Source organism: Triticum urartu, unplaced genomic scaffold (assembly GCF_003073215.2).
Source record: "Triticum urartu cultivar G1812 unplaced genomic scaffold, Tu2.1 TuUngrouped_contig_5314, whole genome shotgun sequence".
Classification (NCBI taxonomy): domain Eukaryota; kingdom Viridiplantae; phylum Streptophyta; class Magnoliopsida; order Poales; family Poaceae; genus Triticum; species Triticum urartu.
In genome coordinates this window covers 1,803-21,936 of record NW_024115981.1, presented here as the reverse complement: position 1 = coordinate 21,936, position 20,134 = coordinate 1,803, and the positions used below count along the sequence as shown (strand labels likewise).

Genomic DNA, 20,134 nt, shown 5'->3' with positions numbered 1-20,134 from the left:
GAGCCCACATGGCATCATTCTCCGTTGAGAGCTTCCACAGCCACTTGCTAAGAAGGCATCTATTCTTAATTTCTAGATTCTCAATACCGAAACCCCCTTGGTCTTTCGGTCTACAGATGATATCCCATTTAGCAAGCCGATATTTTCGTTTAAGCTCATCACCCTGCCAAAAGAAACGCGATCGATAGAGTCCAGTCTCTTTCTAACACCAACTGGGACCTCAAAGAACGATAGGAGAAACATAAGCATGCTCGTGAGCACCGAATTAATCAGGATTAATCGGCCTCCGTATGACATGAGCTTACCCTTCCAACAACTCAGTTTCTTCTCAAATCGGTCCTTGATGCACTTCCACTCTTTGTTTGTCAGCCTACGATGGTGGATTGAAATCCCCAGGTAAGAGAAGGGAAACTCTCCCAACTCGCACCCAAACAATTGCCTATAAGCCTCCTGTTCGTCTTTAGCTCTACCAAAACAGAACAGCTCACTCTTATGAAAGTTAATCTTTAACCCGGTCAATTGTTCAAATAGGCATAACACAAGCTTCATATTTCTCGCCTTGGCCAAGTCATGCTCCATAAAGATAATTGTCTCATCTGCGTACTGAAGGATGGATACACCTCCATCAACGAGATGAGGTATCAATCCACCTACTTGACCATTTTCCTTAGCTCTTCCTATCAAAATTGCTAACATATCCACCACAATGTTAAATAGGATAGGGGACATCAGATCTCCTTGTCTTAGGCCTTTATGTGTCTGGAAGTAATGACCTAGCGTAGTTAGTTGTCGATTTATTCACTTTGTTGAACTGTAATCTGATAGGCTGTGGCAGCGTAATGTACTTGTGGATTTGGTTTCTGTCGCTGAACTATCATGTGTCTTATGGAATTTTATCCTTGGGAGGAACCGCTTGTGTTACGTATTGAGTTGTTGGGTGTTCCCCTATTTAGACAGGTCATGTGAACTTAGAAGTCTTCTTTCCAGAAGAACAATTCATGTCTATACTGTTGAAGGCTAATTGTTGCTGATTCTCCAAAAGGACAATTCCTTTTCAGTACTGTGTTCATACGCCATTCCTACTCTTGGTGACAGTGCCATCAAGAGAACATTTATGTGATCTTATTATGGCTGGTTATCTATCTTGAGATGATAATGGCACTGGGGGTGACACCGTGACAGTACATTCAAGACTAGATGCCACTCATATAATGGCACTAGGGGTGTACTCTGTTTCTACTAGTGCTTAAGTAATCTACCATTCCTTCACAAAATCGCAGCAATTTTTGCTACTCATATTGGAGCAAGACATGATTTTGCTTGTCAATCAGGATTTTACATTTGACAAAAAAACAATCATGATTTTGCTTGTCAGTATTACAAACTTCCAGTACACAAATCAAACCATGCAATAAAACTTCAACTTCAAGTAAATCACAGCAACTTCTCAACATTACTCTATGCTTTTTACTTGTAATTTAAACCGTCGACAGCTCTTGAAAGCGTATGCACTATCTAGGCTCCTTCTGAGCCTCCTTCAACCAAGCGAACAAGTGCATGACAGTTACTACTACAGCATCGGCGAAGAGAAAAAGTAGTGTGCCAGAGAACTTTGAAGAGGAAAAACAAACTCTTCTTTTGTTCATCTTTCTCTTGACAACCACATTTCATTAATGCAATTTGTCTTTCAATAGCATCGCAGGGATATAAGCTAGCTAATATGAATGCCCACCTTGTGGCCCTTTATTGTATGAGCCTACCACGAACATGTTCAATATATGCGGACACAAAGCAACTTGTCACAGTTGTATATCCACTACTTCTTGTACTACTAGTTTCTTAAATAGCTCATGAAATGCACAAATTATAACAAGATGGGTTGGTTTCCAAGGGTTAGAGGCAAACTCACTAGTATTGCAATTTGGCTAAGCAGACCAAATATGATTTGAACCAAGCGAAAATGGAATGCTTAACAGAAAACGAGCAACAATAACTAGTGACAAGAGGAAGGGATTCGAGAACAAACCACCTGTTGACAAGGAGCTCTTTTATAGTACCCTGGTACTCCAAAATCACGCACCGGAGTACCAAGCATATCTGACCGTCCCTGGTGGAGGGCAGCTTAGTCATTTTTTAAGGGTAATTTGTTTTTCTATTTCATCATCAACCCGGAGGCCACCGTCCCGATCATTCAGCTACCAGAAGAAAAAAGATCTCCTGAATGTCCGGCGCATCCCGGTGGAGTGGCGGCGCCGCCTTAAGCCCAATCCACTTCTCCGGCGCACGCTGCTCTGCCTTCCCCCACCGATCGCTCAACTCCGCTGCTCGGGTCGCACTAGGCGCACTAGCACCCGCTGATCCGATTGCTTTTTCTTCGCGCCGCGTGCTTGAGATTGATGTACCACATGTTGACGTCTGGATCAGGAAAACGTCGAGTATAGAGGAAACCAACGGGCAGCAGATTCGTCGCCAGTTCATCGCTCTCGAATACTACTGAAGTTGTTAATGAACTCGAATAATTTGTAGAACGAGTATGGCTGTGATAAAATAGGAGGCAAGATATTTTTTCTACTAATTCATTCATCGATCCAACTTAAATTTCTTCCAGTCAACGAGCCGCCATAGGGGGCAGAATGGCGTGTGTCTTTTCCAGGCTCATCCGCGGTTCCTCGCCACCATGGACGTGCAGAAGCTGCCTCGGGACGGCATGTCCAGGCTTCACCCAAACCCAGGGTGGTGGTGCCGTGGTGGTGGCCGGCAATCCAAGCTCCGGCCGCCATGAATAGAATAGGGTTTGGTAAAAAGGAATGACTTTTTTAGATGCTGAATACTCGGAGGTTACCAGCGGGACAAACAAAAACTAGAGTAAAAAAAGGTCTGTTATGATTACGGTTTTGCCCCTTGGATCAAGGTACTCCGTGACTTTTTGAGTTAGTACTCTGTGTGACTAGTGGTGGAGTACCGAATCACGATGGCCATTGGATCAGGAGAAATAGACGGTCCATATTAATTTTGGGGTACCGTAAAAGAGCTCGTTGACAAGAGGAAACGATACACTCTAGAATGTCCAACTAAGCTAAAAACTCTTTACAAACCTCCATTGGGATATTTGCTAGAACTGTTCGCCATATATTCATCTACCATTATGTTCACAAATGTTACAATTGGCATAACACATATGAACACTTTATAATATCTACCAAACATAATTATTCATGTTTTTAATAATGAACTTTGGTTGTGTAATAACGATTTTTTAATATTAGTAAGGCAACATATGATTGATGTTTTTCATATAATGACAAGTAAATACTTAATATTGTATGATTTGATCTAAAGAAGTAAAAATATTTGGTATAAATAGATAACAACTGTAGATTTTTACTCTCTAATAAAGTATTTATGATTTCACTTAAAAGGATAATATTAGAAGTTAAATGTTGATGGTCAATTTGGACCGTGAAGCATGAAGCCTGGGCAGCTGTGGCGTCCGGCCGCAAAAGCGGTGGGCGAAGTAGGGCTGGACGTGGCATCTCGGCGGAGCAGGGAGTGTACACCATGGACGATGAGCGACACGACTATTTTTTAATTATTTTCTGTAAGTCGAGTGAGAGAACACGTTTCTTCTTATTTTGCTTTTTTCATATGCTCAATTTTGATATTTAAGGACGCCGATAACACCCGAACATTCGGTCTGGGAGCTCCCCATACCCAACGAGACGTTCGGGAGGGACCATCAATAAACACGAATGATCTCGTTCGCCCCAAGGAGGAGTCCACACCGAACGATTACTTCCCCTTGACCAACAGGCACGAATCCAGACAGCCCAAAAAATCGAAAAAGGCCACCGCAAAAATCGAAAAAGTCCAACAAACACAAATTCAGCCTGGCTTCATGATTCATGGCAAAAAATTGGTGAGTACATGAATCAAAAAATTGGAGTACTGGCTGTTCACTTGAAACGGCAAGCCAATCGCTTCCCCACCTTAACCTCACGAAACTTGAGAAGCTTGATTTGTCCGGAAATTTTTTAGGCCACTCACTTGCATCAAGTTGGTTCTGAAAAGTGGCAGGCCTCAAATACCTCAATCTTGCTACAAATCAATTATCTGGAAACTTTCCAGATGCACTAGGAAACATGACATCACTCAAGGTACTTGATTTGTCAAACAACAATCTGTATATGACTAGAAACCTGAAAAATGTTCTTAAAAATCTTTGCTGTTTGGAAATACTCGATCTCTCTGAAAATTATATGTATGGAGATATAGTGGTGTTGATGGAGGGGGTTGCCGCGATGTGCATGGGACAAACTGCAACAACTGCATTTCAGTCAAAACCAATTCACTGGGACCCTGCCAAATTTTATAGGAGAATTCAACGGCTTGAGCATCTTTGATCTCAGCTTGAATCAGCTCAACGGGACTGTACCAGCTGAATTTGGTGTCCTTAGTTCTCTGACTTCTTTGACATGTCAAACAACAACTTGACTGGAAGTATACCCACTGAATTAGGTTCTCTAAAGAATCTGGTTGATCTGTCCCTAAACAACAATAACTTTAGTGGTGTGATCACGAAAGAACACTCTGCAAAGCTAAAAAGTTTAAAGAGCATAGACCTGTCTTACAGTGGTTTGAATATTACGACGGATTTAGATTGGCATTCTCCCTTTCGTCTACAATTTGCATCTTGCCAGATGGGTCCTCTCTTTCCATCTTGGCTTCAACAACAACAGGGAATATATTCGCTTGACATTTTGAGCACTGGTTTAGAGGACGAGTTTCCTGATTGGTTTTGGTATACATTTTCGCAGACAACTGATCTCGACATCTCTAACAATCAAATAAGTGGCGGCTTGCCAGCACATCTGCATGGTATGGCTTTTGAAGTACTCCACCTAAGTTCAAACCTGCTTAGTGGATCAATACCTTTGTTGCCGCCAAATATCACTTGGTTAGACATCTCCAAGAACAACTTCTCAGGAGTAATGCCATCAAAATTTGAAGGCCCCCGACTTCGAATACTAGTTATGTATTCAAATCGAATTGGTGATTACATTCCAAAATCTATTTGCAAATTGCAAAATTTATTGTATTTGGATTTGTCAAACAATTTATTGGAGGGTGAAGTTCCTCAATGCTTTGACATCCAAAAATTACAATTTCTTCTGCTCAGTAACAATAGTTTATCAGGAAATTTTCTAGCATTTTTGCAGAACAACACAGATATGCAGTTCTTGGATCTTGCATGGAACGAGTTGTCTGGAAGGTTGCCCACATGGCTAGGAGATCTGGAGGAATTAAGTTTCGTACTACTAAGCCATAATGCATTTTCTGATAATAGTCCAGTAGGCATAGCAAGCCTTATCCATCTTCAATACTTGGATCTATCAAACAACAATTTCTCTGGTGCAATACCTTGGCATATGTCAGTACACATGGAATTCATGTTTATGGGTGATACGTATAATGGAACCGTGGAAAATGACAACATGATCGGTACAGGAGCTGGCCACCTCGGAGAAATATTGTCAGTAGTAACAAAAGGACAACAACTTGTATATGGTAGAACACTTGTATATTTTGTAAGCATTGATTTATCATGTAACTCTTTGACCGGTGAAATCCCCACTGACATCACTTCCCTTGCTGATCTGATGAATTTGAATTTATCATCAAACAAATTGAGTGGACCAATTCCAAACATGATTGGGGCCATGAAGTCATTGGTATCTCTCAACCTCTCTGAGTACAAGCTATCTGATGAAATCCCATCGAGCTTATCAAGTCTGACATCTTTGGCTGCCTTGAACCTGTCCTACAATTATTTGTCTGGAATGATACCTTCTGGCCGCCAACTTGACACCCTCAGCGCGGACAACCCATCACTTATGTACATCGGCAACAGTGGACTTTGTGGGCCTCCTCTCCTAAAGAATTGTCCAGGAAATGATTCTTTTATCCATGGTGATCTCGAAAGCAGCAAGAAAGAGTTTGATCCACTGACCTTTCATTTTGGTCTTGTGCTGGGACTCTGGATGGTGTTTTGTGCACTATTGTTCAAAACGACTTGGAGAATTGCTTATTTCCATCTCTTCGACAAGGCATATGATGAAGTCTATGTATTTGTGGTTGTGAAGTGGGCAAGCTTCGCAAAGAACACATCTGCAGAATAAGCATTCCAATTTTCCTGAAGGAGTCAGTGTCTGTGCTGCGACCCATTGAATAAGAGTTCTGTACTACTAACCAGCCTGAGGAAGATCTTAAGAAGCATATGTTGTATCGTGTGCTTTGTTTTTAATTACACCTCTATATGAAGATGAAGATGCTTAGTTCTTCTGATACTTCTATGAGTATAATGCTGTCTAGCTATTGCGGTACATGTGAGACTTTAGTATTGTTTTGTTATCCCCATACATGGAAAGGTTTTCCTATTCATCTGGACTGTCATTATGAGTGTATTTTGCTGAATAATTTCAGCTTCTTTATGTGATCACAGTGAGTTAATTGGTTTTGCTTTGTTGCACGATGGGTTCATCATCTGGAAAAGAAATTCAGCTGTGGAGATTCCTGCAAATTTCAGTTCATAATCTTGTACTCTGTGATGTACTGTTCCCTTGCTTTCGAGGAGTACATTGCACATGATGAGTTTTAGAGCTGTATTTAGTCTCTGTACTGTTCTCCCCTCACATGCTGCTTTTCTATTCGGTTGTTTGGAGCATTCAAACTTCTTGTACCATGTCCTATGTTTCCTGCTTGTTTCATGATACGTCGATCAAGTTTTTCTCTTATCATTTGTAGAAACCAATTTATGTGTTGATTGTAGTTTATAGCATATTATGTATATTACGAATGCTTGATACAAAGTACTTCACATTGAAATAACATCAATTCATCACCTGAGGTGGGAGAGTCAGCAAATATGCTCCCAATGCCACCAGGAAAGTGTAGATTGGAGTTCGGATTTGCATTATTGATTATTCAAACAAAACGGACACCGCCCTAATCACACTAGAAGGTCGGAGGTTTATATTTATCTCTCAGATACATTGGCTTCTATTATATGCTTTGAGTTATGTGTCTATTAGTCTATTTGCACCTTCCATTTTCTTGCCGATTCATTAAATATCACAATAGGCTCTTATCTTTTCCTTGCTATGTGTTTCATCAGTGCACCATCACCTGAAAAATTCAATGCATGAATCTTTTTCTTTTCTGCAGCCAACTGCAGAATTAAAAGTCATTTGCCTTTGGTTATCCCATATTTAACTTTTTTAACCTGTCAAATATTGTTCATGGTAAGTTTTGGTTCGTCTCTGCATGCGAACTGTGAGGAATAGATTCAGTTCGGTCAAGTAGTAGTTGTTTTATCTGTTACCAGTGTTGTTCGCTCGTGTTTGTTCACACCATCTCTTCAACTTCGTTTACTGAAAAATCGTAGCAGCTCCCGTGGATGGAGCAGTCCACCCCTGCAACTCCCGTGGCCAGCCGACGAGACGCAAGGCCGCCTGTCATATGTTGTTCGAAGTCTGAAAACTCTAGAAAGTTTCAGACGGCTGGAATGTTTAAGCGTGCCCCAGTTCAGAGTGCACCATCTACATCCAGCAGAACTGAGTGATGACTTTGACAATACCCTGTGGTTGCAGGCAGGTTACTAGTCGTGGCTGGTAACTTCCATCATAGCTGGCCACAGAATTGTATGAACCAGGCTTGATTGAATGGGTCTCCTCCTTTTTTGCGGGTGATTGAATGGGCCTCCTTGAAACCCTCAAGGACCGGGAGTTTGACCGTAGACTCCGTAGTATGGCCAAACATCTCTGGTAGCATGGCTCTAGTATGTAGCTAAATACTACTCCCTCTGTAAACTAATATAAGAGCGTTTAGATCACTACTTTAGGAGAGGGAGTACCTACACTGAACCTGTAGCATATACATCTAGTGCGTATGATGCTTCCCCAGCTACCCAGCCCTTGTTCTTCCATCATGCACCGCACAACCAGTCTCGTGTTCACCACCCTCCTCATCATATGCATCGCTTCTTTTTCACAAGTGGTGCAAGCACTAGCACTCCAACCCGAGCTTGTTCATGCCCATGGTGGCGCATGCATCCCAGCCGAGAGGGCCGCCTTGCTCTCCTTCAAGAAGGGCATCACAAATGACGGCGCTCATGTCCTCGCCTCGTGGCACGGACAGGATTGCTGTGGTGGAGGGGCGTCAGTTGCAGCAACCGAACAGGCCATGTCATCAAGCTACACCTTCGTCGCAGTACAGTTCAGGACCCTGACGACTATTAATATGATGGGTGCGCTTATGCTAAGTCATTGTTCGGCGAGATAAGTCCCTCTCTCCTTTCCTTGAAGCATCTCGAGCATATGGATCTTAGCATGAACTGTTTGCTAGGGCCAACTGGTCATATTCCTCAGTTCTTGGGGTCCATGGAGAATTTGAAATATATTAACCTCTCCGGTATTCCATTTACCGGTAGAGTTCCTTCTCAACTTGGTAACCTGTCCAAGTTGCAGCATCTTGACCTTGGCCAGGTTGATTATTCTGGGTTGTCCTCAATGGACATCACCTGGTTAACAAAGCTACCATTGCTGCAGCACCTTAGCATGAGCGGAATAGATCTCTCAATGATAGCTGACTGGCTTCACACTTTGAATATGATTCCATCTCTAAGGGTTATCAATCTTGTTGCATGCTCACTTGATACTGCAAGCCAATCGCTTCCCTACCTTAACCTCACAAAACTTGAGAAGCTTGATCTTTCTTATAATAATTTGGACCACTCAATTGCATCAAGTTGGTTTTGGAAAGTGACAACCCTCAAATACCTCAGTCTTCGTCTGAATCAGTTATTTGGAAAGTTTCCGGATGCACTAGGAAATATGACGTCACTCAAGGTACTTGATTTGTCAGAAAACAATCTGAATAAGACTGGAAACCTTAAAAATCTTCTTATTAATCTTTGTCATTTGGGAATACTGGACCTCTCACATAATTCTATGAATGGAGATATAGTGGTGTTGATGGAAGGGTTGCAATGCGCACCGGAAAAATTGCAAGAGTTGCATTTCAGTGATAACAATTTCATGGGGACCCTGCCGAATGTTGTAGGGGAATTCAGCAGCTTGAACATACTTGACATGTGCAACAACAACCTTGTTGGACTTATACCACTAGGGCTTTGGAATTTGGTGCGTTTAACTTACCTTGATCTCAGCATGAATCAGCTCAATGGGAATGTACCAACTGAAATTGCTGCTCTTACTGCTCTAACCTATTTGGTCATATTTAGCAACAACTTGACCGGAAGTATACCAGCCGAGCTTGGAACACTGAAGCATTTGACTACCCTTTCTCTCAAAGACAACAAAATTATTGGACCTATACCACCAGAAGTTATGCATTTAACAAGCTTAACCGCCCTAGACCTCTCCAGTAATCACCTCAATGGAAGTGTACCTAATGAATTAGGTTATCTGAAGGATATGGTTGGACTGGACCTAAGCAACAACAACCTTAGTGGTGTGATCACGGAAGAACACTTTGCAAACCTAAAAAGTTTAAAGAACATATACTTGTCTTCCAATAGTTTAAGGATTGTTGTGGATTCAGATTGGCATTCTCCCTTTTCGCTACAGATTGCAGATTTGGCATCTTGCCAAATCGGTCCTCTCTTTCCAGCCTGGCTTCAGCAGCTGCGGGGAATCACTCATCTTGACATCTCAAGCACCGGTTTAGTGGACAAGTTTCCTGGATGGTTTTGGTATACATTTTCACAGGCAACATATCTCGATATGTCTAACAACCAAATAAGTGGCAGCTTGCCAGTGTAAACTATTGTCGAAGCGTCTCAACTCCCTGGAGGGGAGCCCGCGTGTATATATATTGATAGTGAGGGGAGAACCTCTCGAGAGGGCAACAGGTCGTATGGTTAGAGGACTAACCGAGAGTTTACAGCAGATAGGGAATAGAGATAGATTACAACACCTTTAAACAGAAAAGAAACATATCCCTGTATCCTAGAAGTAGCGCTCAAGACATCTCTCGGAGGCCCATGCTATTGCATGTTTAACACCCTCCCTTAATCTAAACTCCTCAAGTTGAGATTACGTTTAAACTCTTCAAACGGTCTTGTAGCTAAGGCTTTTGTGAAACCATCTGCAACTTGATCTCTGGAGGGTACAAAACGAATGTCCAATTCCTTGTTAGCAACTCGTTCTCTGACAAAATGATAATCTATCTCAATGTGTTTAGTTCTTGCATGAAACACATGATTAGCAGACAAATATGTGGCACCAAGATTGTCACACCAGAGACAAGGAGTTTGTGTATGACGAAGACCAAGTTCCTTAAGAACAGCTTGCACCCAAATAATTTCTGACGTTGCATTTGCCAATGCCTTATACTCTGCCTCAATACTGGACCGTGAAACTGTAGCCTGTTTCTTTGCACACCATGAGATCAAATTAGGACCAAAGAAAACTGCAAATCCTCCTGTTGACCTTCTGTCATCCACACAACCTGCCCAGTCAGAGTCTGAAAACGCACTCACAAGTGTGGATGAGGACTTACTGACGGTCAATCCGACACTCAAAGTATTTTTCACATATCTCAATATACGTTTTGCTGCAGTCCAATGGGCAGTAGTGGGTGCATGAAGAAACTGGCAAACCTTATTGACTGAAAAAGAAATATCAGGTCTAGTAAGAGTCAAGTACTGTAGTGCACCTACCAAACTTCTGTAGTTGGTGCCATCTCCTGACTCAAAGGTTCACCTTCAGTGAGAGAGAGTCTTTCTGAACTGGACAAGGGTGTTGGTGAAGGTTTACAATTCTGCAACCCAACTCTCCTCAAAAGATCAGTTGCATATTTTTTCTGAGAAAGATGAAGACCACCTTCCCTATTTTTCTTGACCTCAATACCAAGAAAGAAGTGCAAATCTCCTAGATCCTTGAGAGCAAATTCTGAATTCAAATCTGTCAAGAGAGCTGTCATTGCTTTATCTGAAGAACTTGTCATAATAATATCATCAACATAAATAAGCACAAATATTGCTGTATGAGACTTGTTGTAGATGAACAGTGAAGTATCAGACTTTGAAGGAACAAAACCAAACTGTTGCAGTTTCATACTTAAACGGGAGTACCATGCTCTAGGAGCCTGCTTCAGCCCATAGAGAGATTTGTCAAGTCTGCACACATGATATGGTTTGTTCTTATCTTCAAACCCAGGAGGTTGCTTCATATACACTTCCTCTTCTAGAACACCATGAAGAAACGCATTCTGCACATCTAGCTGCCTGAGACTCCATCCTCTAGATACAGCAATAGACAATACAAGACGAATGGTAGCAGCTTTAACAACTGGACTGAAAGTATCCTCGTAGTCTATGCCATACCTTTGCTTGAAGCCCTTAGCAACAAGCCTAGCTTTGTAACGATCTATTGTACCATCAGACCATCGTTTGATTCTAAACACCCACTTGCAATCAATCACATTTTTGCCTTGTCGTGAAGGAACCAAATGCCAAGTACGATTTTTTGAAGGGCCTGAAATTCATCATCCATGGTTGTCTTCCACTTCGGATCAGCAAGAGCCTCATGATGTGTGCGTGGTTCACCTGTGGATACAGCCAAACCAAATTTTGTTTTGTAATTTATAGGCTGAATAACACCTGCTTGGAGACGTGTACGTGGAACCAATCCTGGCGATGAAGCAGGTCGTAGCGCAGAAGATCCAGAGAAATATACACACGACCAGTTGGAATATGTAGACATTTGACACCCTTGTGTTGAGCACTATAGCCAAGAAACACGCATTGTTGTGAGCGAAACATGAGTTTGCGAGCATTGTAGGGACGAAGATTAGGCCAACACGCACACCCAAAAACACGAAGTGTAGTATAATCAGGGGTGACATGAAGAAGACGTTCAGTGGGAGTTTCATTGGCAATAGTGTAACTAGGCCACATGTTGATAAGATGGACATCAGTAAGAAAGGCTTCGTCCCAAAACTTTAAAGGCATGGAGGCCGCAGCTAGGAGAGCTAGGCCTACCTCAACAATGTGTCTATGTTTCCGTTCTGCGGAACCATTTTGCTGGTGGGCGTGGGGGCAGGACACATGATGAGAAATACCTATCTTTTGAAAAAAAGAATTCAGCTTCTCATATTCCCCACCCCAATCAGATTGCACGGCAATGATTTTGCTATCAAACTTGCGTTCTACGAGAGCTTGGAAATTGTGAAAGACTTGAAAAACATCCGAGCATTTTTTAAGAAGATAAATCCAGGTATACTTGCTAAAATCATCAACGAAACTTACATAGTAAGAATGTCTACCAACCGAAGTGGGTGCAGGACCCCATACATCAGAAAAAATAAGTTGTAAAGGTTTGGTAGATACACTAGTGGAAACAGGGTACGGTAATTGATGACTTTTTGCTCTTTGACATGAATCACAAATAGTTTCTGAATCTCTCTCACCAACAACTGGGAGTTTATTTCTACTAAGAATTTGATGAACAGTGGAAAAAGACGGATGACCTAAACGACTGTGCCATCTTTCAGCGGAGAGTTTGATGGCACCATAGACTTGTTTATTAAACTTGCAGTATTGAGGAAGCAACGCATATAGCCCTTGAATACAGACACCCCTATGGAGAACTCTCTTCGTGGCCTGGTCCTTGATAAAAAAAATAGGGGTGAAATTCTAGAAAGACATTATTATCAAGAGCAATGTGATGGACTGAAAGAAGGGTTTTGGAAGCATTAGGAACATGTAAGATTTCTTTTAGGACAAGATCTTTATGTGGGGTTTTGATGATTGATTGACCAATACGATTAATCTCCATACCTGCACCATTAGCGGCGGTGTAGATCTGATCGTGGCCACGATATTTGTCATGGATGGTCAGCTTCTCCAACTCTCCAGTAATATGGTTTGTTGCACCCATGTCCATGTACCAATTGGTATCAACACCATATGATCCTTCTGCTGCAACTGCTATTTTCTTTTTCTGGGAGTTGTCATCGGCGTAGCGCCAATCACAATCCTTAGCAATGTGGTTTGTTTTCTTACATATTTGGCACTGGCCTTCATAGCCCTCATAGCCTTGGAAGGGGCGCCGGTTGTTGTTGGAGGTGGATCGTCGATTGTTGTTGCTGCCATTGTTGTTGGAGGAGTGATAGTAGCTGCCGCCACCCCCACCCTGATAGCCGCCACCACCATTGTTGTGGTGATAGCCGCCGTTGTAGCCTCCGCCACCACCATTGCTGTGGTAGCCGCCGCCACCACCACTCCCTTGGTAGCCGCCACCACCACTAGTAGGGCCACCGCCGCCACCAGCATGGCCGCCGCTGCCAGGGCCTCCACGGGATCCATTGCCAGGGCCGCTCTTCTAGTTGCGATAGCCACCTCTGCCTCCCTGCCTGCCTCGGGAAGCAGAGTTCGCTGAGGATTTGAACCCGCCTCTGCCGTTTCCGTGGTACAGTTCGACCCGCTGATCAAAATTGGCCACCAGAGAGAAAAGGAGATCGACCGTGATGGGCTCGGTGCGGACATCAAGCGCAGAGATAAGTGGCTGGTAATCCATATCAAGGCCGGCGACGATGAACGAGATGAGTTCTGGCTCTCCGAGAGGTCTGCCCGCCGCCGCGAGCTCATCGGAGAGGGAACGCATATAGCCGAAGTATGTTGAGGCAGATTGTGTGCCCTTTTGGGCGTTGGTGAGGGCAGCACGAAGATTGTTGACGCGAGAGAGAGAGAGACCGCAGCAAACATGTTGGAGAGCGCCGTCCATATTGCATGCGAGGTCTCCAGCGAAGCCACCTGGACGAGGACCTCCTTGGAGAGATTTCGGAGAAGGTAGGCAACGATTTGCTGATCTTGGACTAGCCAGGGGGCATAGGCAGGGTTCGGCATCTCCTGATCCTTGCCGTCTTTATCCTTGGCGATGATGGTCTTGGGAGGCTCCGCTATGGTTTTGTCGACGTAGCCATACAGGCCGGCGCCCAGTATTTGGGATCGGGCTTGAGCTCGCCAAAGGACATAGTTCGTCCTGGTGAGAGGCTCGGAGATGTTGTAGTTTAGGCCGGAGGAGGGAACAACGGAGGAGGAGGACATGGCGGCGGTGGAGTTGATCGATGGAGGTAGATGAGCTAGATGCGATGGAAAAGGCCTGCTCTGTATACCATGTAAACTATTGTCGAAGCGTCTCAACTCCCTGGAGGGGAGCCCGCGTGTATATATATTGATAGCGAGGGGAGAACCTCTCGAGAGGATTACAGGTCGTACGGTTAGAGGACTAACCGAGAGTTTACAGCAGATAGGGAATAGAGATAGATTACAACACCTTTAAACAGAAAAGAAACATATCCCTGTATCCTAGAAGTAGCGCTCAAGACATCTCTCGGAGGCCCATGCTATTGCATGTTTAACAGCCAGCACATCTGGATAGCATGGCTTTGGAGGAACTCTACCTAAGTTCAAACCGGCTCACAGGGTCAATACCTTCGTTGCTGACAAATATCACTATTTTAGATATCTCCAAGAATAACTTTTCAGGAGTAATACCATCAAATTTTGAAGGACCCCGGCTTCAAATATTGATTATCTATTCAAACAGAATTGGTGGGTACATTTCAGAATCTCTTTGCAAATTGCAGCAGCTAGTTTATCTGGATTTGTCGAACAATTCTTTGGAGGGTGAAATTCCTCTTTGTTTTCCCATCCAAAAAACACAATTTCTACTGCTCAGTAACAACAGTTTATCAGGAAAATTGCCAGCATCTTTGCAGAATAACACAGCTATTAAGTTCTTGGACCTTTCATGGAACAAGTTGTCTGGAAGACTGCCTTCATGGATAGGAGATCTGGGGAACTTGTGTTTTTTACTACTGAGCCACAATACATTTTCTGGTAGTATTCCAATTAATATAACAAGCCTTGGGCATCTTCAATACTTGGATCTATCATGCAACAATTTCTCTGGTGCAATACCTGGGCATCTATCAAACCTAACACTCATGAAAATAATACAAACGGAATTCATGGATATGGATGATGTACATGATTTCGGAGACAATTCCCTGGAGATTGGGGTTGGTCACCTTGGAGAAATATTGTCAGTAGTTACGAAAGGACAGCAACTTCTATATGGTACAACACTTGTATATTTTGTGAGCATTGATTTATCATGTAACTCCTTGACTGGTGAAATCCCTACAGACATCACGTCCCTTGCTGCACTGATGAACTTGAATTTATCATCGAACAAATTGAGTGGAAAAATTCCAAACATGATTGGCACCATGCAGTCATTGGTATCCCTTGACCTCTCCGAGAACAAGTTCTCCGGTGAAATCCCATCGAGCTTGTCAAGTCTGACATCTTTGGCCGCTCTGAACCTGTCCTACAACAATTTGTCTGGAAGGATACCTTCTGGTCGCCAACTTGACACCCTCAATTCGGACAACTTGTCAATTATGTACATCTGCAACAGTGGGCTCTGTGGGCCTCCTCTCCAAAATAATTGTCCAGGAAATGATTCTTTCATCATCCATGGCGATCTAGAAAGCAGGAAGCAACAGTTTGATCCACTGACCTTTCATTTTGGTCTTGTGCTGGGACTTGTGGTGGGGCTTTGGGTGGTGTTTTGTGCATTGTTATTCAAGAGGACATGGAGAAGTGCTTATTTACGTCTCTTCGATGAGGTGTATGATCAAGTCTATGTATTAATTTGTGGTCGTGAAGTGGGGAAGCTTTGCAAAGAACACAACAGCAGAATAAGCACTTTTTTCCTCTGAAGGGGTCGGTGTCTGTGCTGCAACCCATTGAAGGGGAGCTCTGGACTATTAATTAACCAGGGTGAGGAATATCTTCAGCAACATATGTTTTATCGTGTGCCTTGTTTATATACCTCTAAATAAAGATGAGGCTGTTAGTTCTTCTGATACATTTATGACATCATTATTGTATAATTATTGTGGTACATGCAACACTTATGTGTTGTTCAAATACTTTATACTATTTTTCTGTACTGTAATCACGAACGTCTTTTGCTGAATATTTTGAACTCATTTCTGCAATCAGGATGAGTTAATTTTTGTTGTTGACTTGTTGTTGTTGCAATGGGTTCTTCATCTGGAGTAAATCACTCATGCAAATTCTCACAAAACTTCAGTTTATAATCCTGTACTCTGCTATGTACTCCCTTTCTCAAGAGTACAATGCACCATTTCAAGAAAAAGAGTACAATGCACATGATGATGTTTAGAACTGTATTTGGTCCTGACGTGCTGCTTTCAAATTGGTTGTGTGGAGCATTCAGACTTCTGGTACCATGTCTTAAGTTTTCTGCTGGTTCATGGTACTTGGATGAAGTTTTCCTCTTACCATTTGCAGAAACCAATTTATGCGTCTATTGGTTTCAGCGATTGTTTTTTTTTCTGGTAATCAAATGCTTGTACTGTTCTTCTGAATTTTTTCTGGACTGAAGCATATGGTTAAACAGAGAGTAACTGATATTCGTAAGTGGTTTAGATCAAGCTGGTAACATTAATTGATAACCGGAGGTGGGACGGCCACAGGCTGGCATCTATCTCGAAGATACATTGGTTTCGGTTATATGCTTCGAGTTATGTGCCTATTTTGTGTATTTGGACCTTTCGATCTTTCACTAACAGTTGGTTAGATTCATTAAATATCACAGAAAATGATTGATTAGAGAGCTAGGCTCTATCTTTTCCATGCTATGTGTTCCATCAGATCAGTGTGCTATCACCTGAAAAATCCAATGCATGATTCTTTTTTCTTTTCTGCAGCCGAGTGCAGAATAATTCAAAGTCATTTGCGTTTGGTCATCACATGTTTGTCTCTTTTATTAACCTTTAGTCTAATATATTGTTCACTGTAAGTTTTCATCCGTTTCTTGTGTGCGAGCTGTGTGGTTCCAACATGTGTATATAAACTGTAATGTATTGGGTACAGATTCACAAATCATGAAACAGTTCCTACGTGGTGTCCTGTCAGACAGTCAGAGTAGACAGTAGAGTACATTATATCTAGATGCTAGTTTCTCATCTCATTTTTCTCTTCAGGGTTAGGACCTTCTCAGCATCAGGGCAATACGTGGTGGTGATGAATATTCAGATCAAACAATTCATGTTTCATGCAAAGTTCAGACTCCAGAGTGCTAGCTCGTAGCGTTTGTTTCTATGCGTAGATGACTATTTCCGTAGAGGAAATGAATGAGTCTCACAGTTCTGCTTACTAGTGGTGAGGTTTGATTCGGTCAAGTCATCAGTTGAGTACAGCAGGCACAAGAGACCTGAGTTGAGCTATGAACACAAACATGTCACACCAAACTCTAGCCACTTGAGGTCCCATATATACTACCCTTTCTTCTTTGTCTGGCAAAGAATAAGAGCTATGACATGCTTTACATTAAGGCAGGTTCCTTCCTCTCGACACTCGAAACGACGAGTGACATATGTTGCGTCTTGTGTCCAATGGAGCAGCGAAATCTCATCTGATAAACTCCACTAGGGAAGGAAAAGAAGGAAGCACCAAAGGGCATCAATCAGAAAGAAGAATCTGCCTACAGCAGATCCTCCATTTGGAAAAGCCACTAACGAACTGCTCATCCTTCCGGCCTGCGGCCTTGTGCATCACAGCAATTATTTGCCTTCACTTTGCTCCACTTGTGCCCACCCAAAAAAAAATCAGTAAACTGCCGGCATTCTCACTTGGAAGTAGAATAAATTTTCTGGAACCATCATGCTCTTGGCAATTTGTCCCTTGTACCGTCACTCCGGTGGCCTCCATTATTAAACGCGCATCCCTTGTACTGATCCACACAAGGCGACTTTGTTGATAACGTTGTTGAAAGCATTGTTGAGCTTGGTTGGAAAATCCGCCTTGGGCCTACCATTGGATCCCATTTTTTGTCTTTTCACTCATGGCTTTTACTTGTAGTATGCTCCTCTCCATGTACTCTCATTTCCTCCGCTGCCTCCGGAACCACCAAAAGCATCACGCATGACCAGAGTCGAGCCGCCCAGTCGTCGTTGTTCCGCCACGGACGGTTGCTATTCTCGTAAGAGGTGAGATCGAAGCAGTCACGCATATCCGTCTCCCGCTCTCCAATCACCAATCACATTCAGTCGGAGCCAAGCAGCAGGTGCTTGATCCAAAAGTGTGAGCGTACTCAACTTGTTTGATGTGTTGCTCCTAGACCATCTTTGACTAACTGTGCAATCTCACCACTCTGCAACTTTTATCAGCAGGGACCTGAGGATGAACGCGGCCGTCAGTGCGGCGGTGTGGGTGGTAGGCAAGGCGCTGGCCCCAGTTTCGGATGGATTGCTGGAGAGCTGGGCGTCCAGTGACAGTCTCGACCCCAACATCAGCGCCCTCGAGAGGCAGCTGTTGCGTGCGCAGGGGATACTCTACACCGCGCACGACAGAGAGTTCATCACCCACCCTGCCCTCAAGGAGCTGCTGCACGTGTTGCGGCAGCTCGCGGACGGGGCCGACAATGTGCTCGATGAGCTGGACTACTTCCGCATCCACGACAAGCTCGACAATACCTACGATGCCGCCGATAGCCATCCCGAGGGTTGCATCTGTTAAACACATATTCATGTCATGTTGGAGTCCAGACTTGGCACACAAGGAGATGTTCAGGAGATAGACTAGGTTGTTAGACAAGTAGTTCAATATCTTGTAAACCTCTTATCTCTTTATCTCTTCCTCCCCAAGTTGTAATCTTCTCCAACAAACTTGTATGCGCTATTTGCCAGAGAGGTGCGCCCCTGCAGCCTATAACATGCAACGCGCCCCCTCACATCGAGGGTAAGACGCTTTCGCCTATTCGCACATGGTAATCAGAGCCTCCTTTTCCAAAACCCTAGCTGCCATCTAGTGCCAAGCCATGTCTTCCTCCAGCGCCGCCCAATCCAATCCCAGCGGCCAAGTCACGGAGAAGCTCTCCCGGACGAACTACGTCCTGTGGCGAACGCAAGTTACGCCGCAGCTGAGGGGAGCCGGGCTCTTCGGCTATGTCGATGGAACCATGCCGGAACCCACCCGCCTCCTCGTCACCAAGGACAAGGAAGGCAAGGAGACGACCGAGCCCAATCCTCTCCATCCCATCTGGGTGAGGGAGGATCAACAAGTGCTCGGCTACCTCCTCAACAACCTCTCCAAAGAAGTATTGATCACGGTGACCGCGATCACCACCGCGCATGCTCTCTGGGCGTCGCTCGTAGGCATGTTTTCCTCTCAATCTCTGAGTCGTGTTAACAACATTCGCACTGCTTTGATCAATGCACAGAAGGGCAACCAATCTGTTGCCGCGTACTATGCCTCTATGCGCGGCCTGGCCGATGAACTCGCCGCGGCCGGCAAGCCCATCCAGGATGATGAACTGATCTCCTACCTGCTGCACGGGCTGGACATGGACTACCAGCCCCTTGTCTCTGCCCTCGACGCCCGCGTCACGCCGGTCTCTCTCGATGAGCTGTACGCCATGCTGAGCAACTTTGATCAGCGTGTCGCGCAGTTCCATAGCACCGGCGGCGGCTTCAAGTCTTCGGCAAACGCGGCCACCCGCGGGTGCGGCGGGTACTCATCCCGTCACCGTGGTCCTCCTCGATACAAGGGCAAGCAAGGTGGTGGCGGCTCCAGCAACTCCGGCTCCCGCAGCGGGCGCCCTAGCTTCAACAACAACAAGGGTCGCCATGGCGGGGGGTGGCAGCGGCAGTGGTGGCTCGGGACGGTCACGACCCGATGCTGTACGCTGTCAAATCTGCGGCAAGCCTGGCCACTCGGCCAGGGATTGTTGGTATCACTTTGATGAAGATGAAGCTTCCTCGTATGAAGAAGACAAGGTTGCTGCCGCCGCCGACGGGTCCTATGGTGTGGATACCAACTGGTATATCGACAGCGTGCCACAAACCATCTCACGGGCGAGCTCGAGAAGGTGACCCTCCGTGAGAAATACCATGGGAAGGACCAGATCCACATGGCAAGTGGTGCAGGTATGAGGATAAGTCATATAGGTCATTCTGTTATACGTACCCCTTCCCGCAAAATTCACCTTAGAAAAATTCTGCATGTTCCTAGTGC

General features: G+C 44.1%; 1 protein-coding gene and 3 pseudogenes across 4 annotated transcripts; all 4 read left to right on the top strand.

The window, feature by feature from the left end:
- The first annotated feature begins 4,372 nt into the window (after positions 1–4,372).
- Positions 4,373–6,176, top strand: LOC125529063 (annotated as a pseudogene).
- Positions 6,177–7,841: 1,665 nt separating this feature from the next.
- Positions 7,842–16,050, top strand: LOC125529065 (annotated as a pseudogene).
- Positions 16,051–17,881: 1,831 nt separating this feature from the next.
- On the top strand, positions 17,882–18,877 carry LOC125529064. 4 transcript variants are annotated; one of them, XM_048693472.1, is made up of 2 exons: positions 17,882–18,185; positions 18,289–18,877. In XM_048693472.1, exon 2 carries the CDS (start codon positions 18,302–18,304, stop codon positions 18,635–18,637), a length of 336 nt encoding a protein of 111 aa, XP_048549429.1. In that variant the 5' UTR covers positions 17,882–18,185; positions 18,289–18,301; the 3' UTR covers positions 18,638–18,877. The 4 variants fall into 4 exon arrangements, with proteins under 4 accessions (XP_048549429.1, XP_048549430.1, XP_048549427.1 ...); XM_048693473.1 differs by having other exon boundaries at positions 17,883–18,185; positions 18,292–18,877; XM_048693470.1 differs by having other exon boundaries at positions 17,886–18,202.
- Positions 18,878–19,415: 538 nt separating this feature from the next.
- Positions 19,416–19,554, top strand: LOC125529066 (annotated as a pseudogene).
- The last annotated feature ends 580 nt before the right edge of the window (positions 19,555–20,134 follow it).

Bases quoted from the DNA above. Each gene is read 5' to 3' on its own strand.
- LOC125529064 (XM_048693472.1), top strand. From the start codon at position 18,302: ATGAACGCGGCCGTCAGTGCGGCGGTGTGGGTGGTAGGCAAGGCGCTG.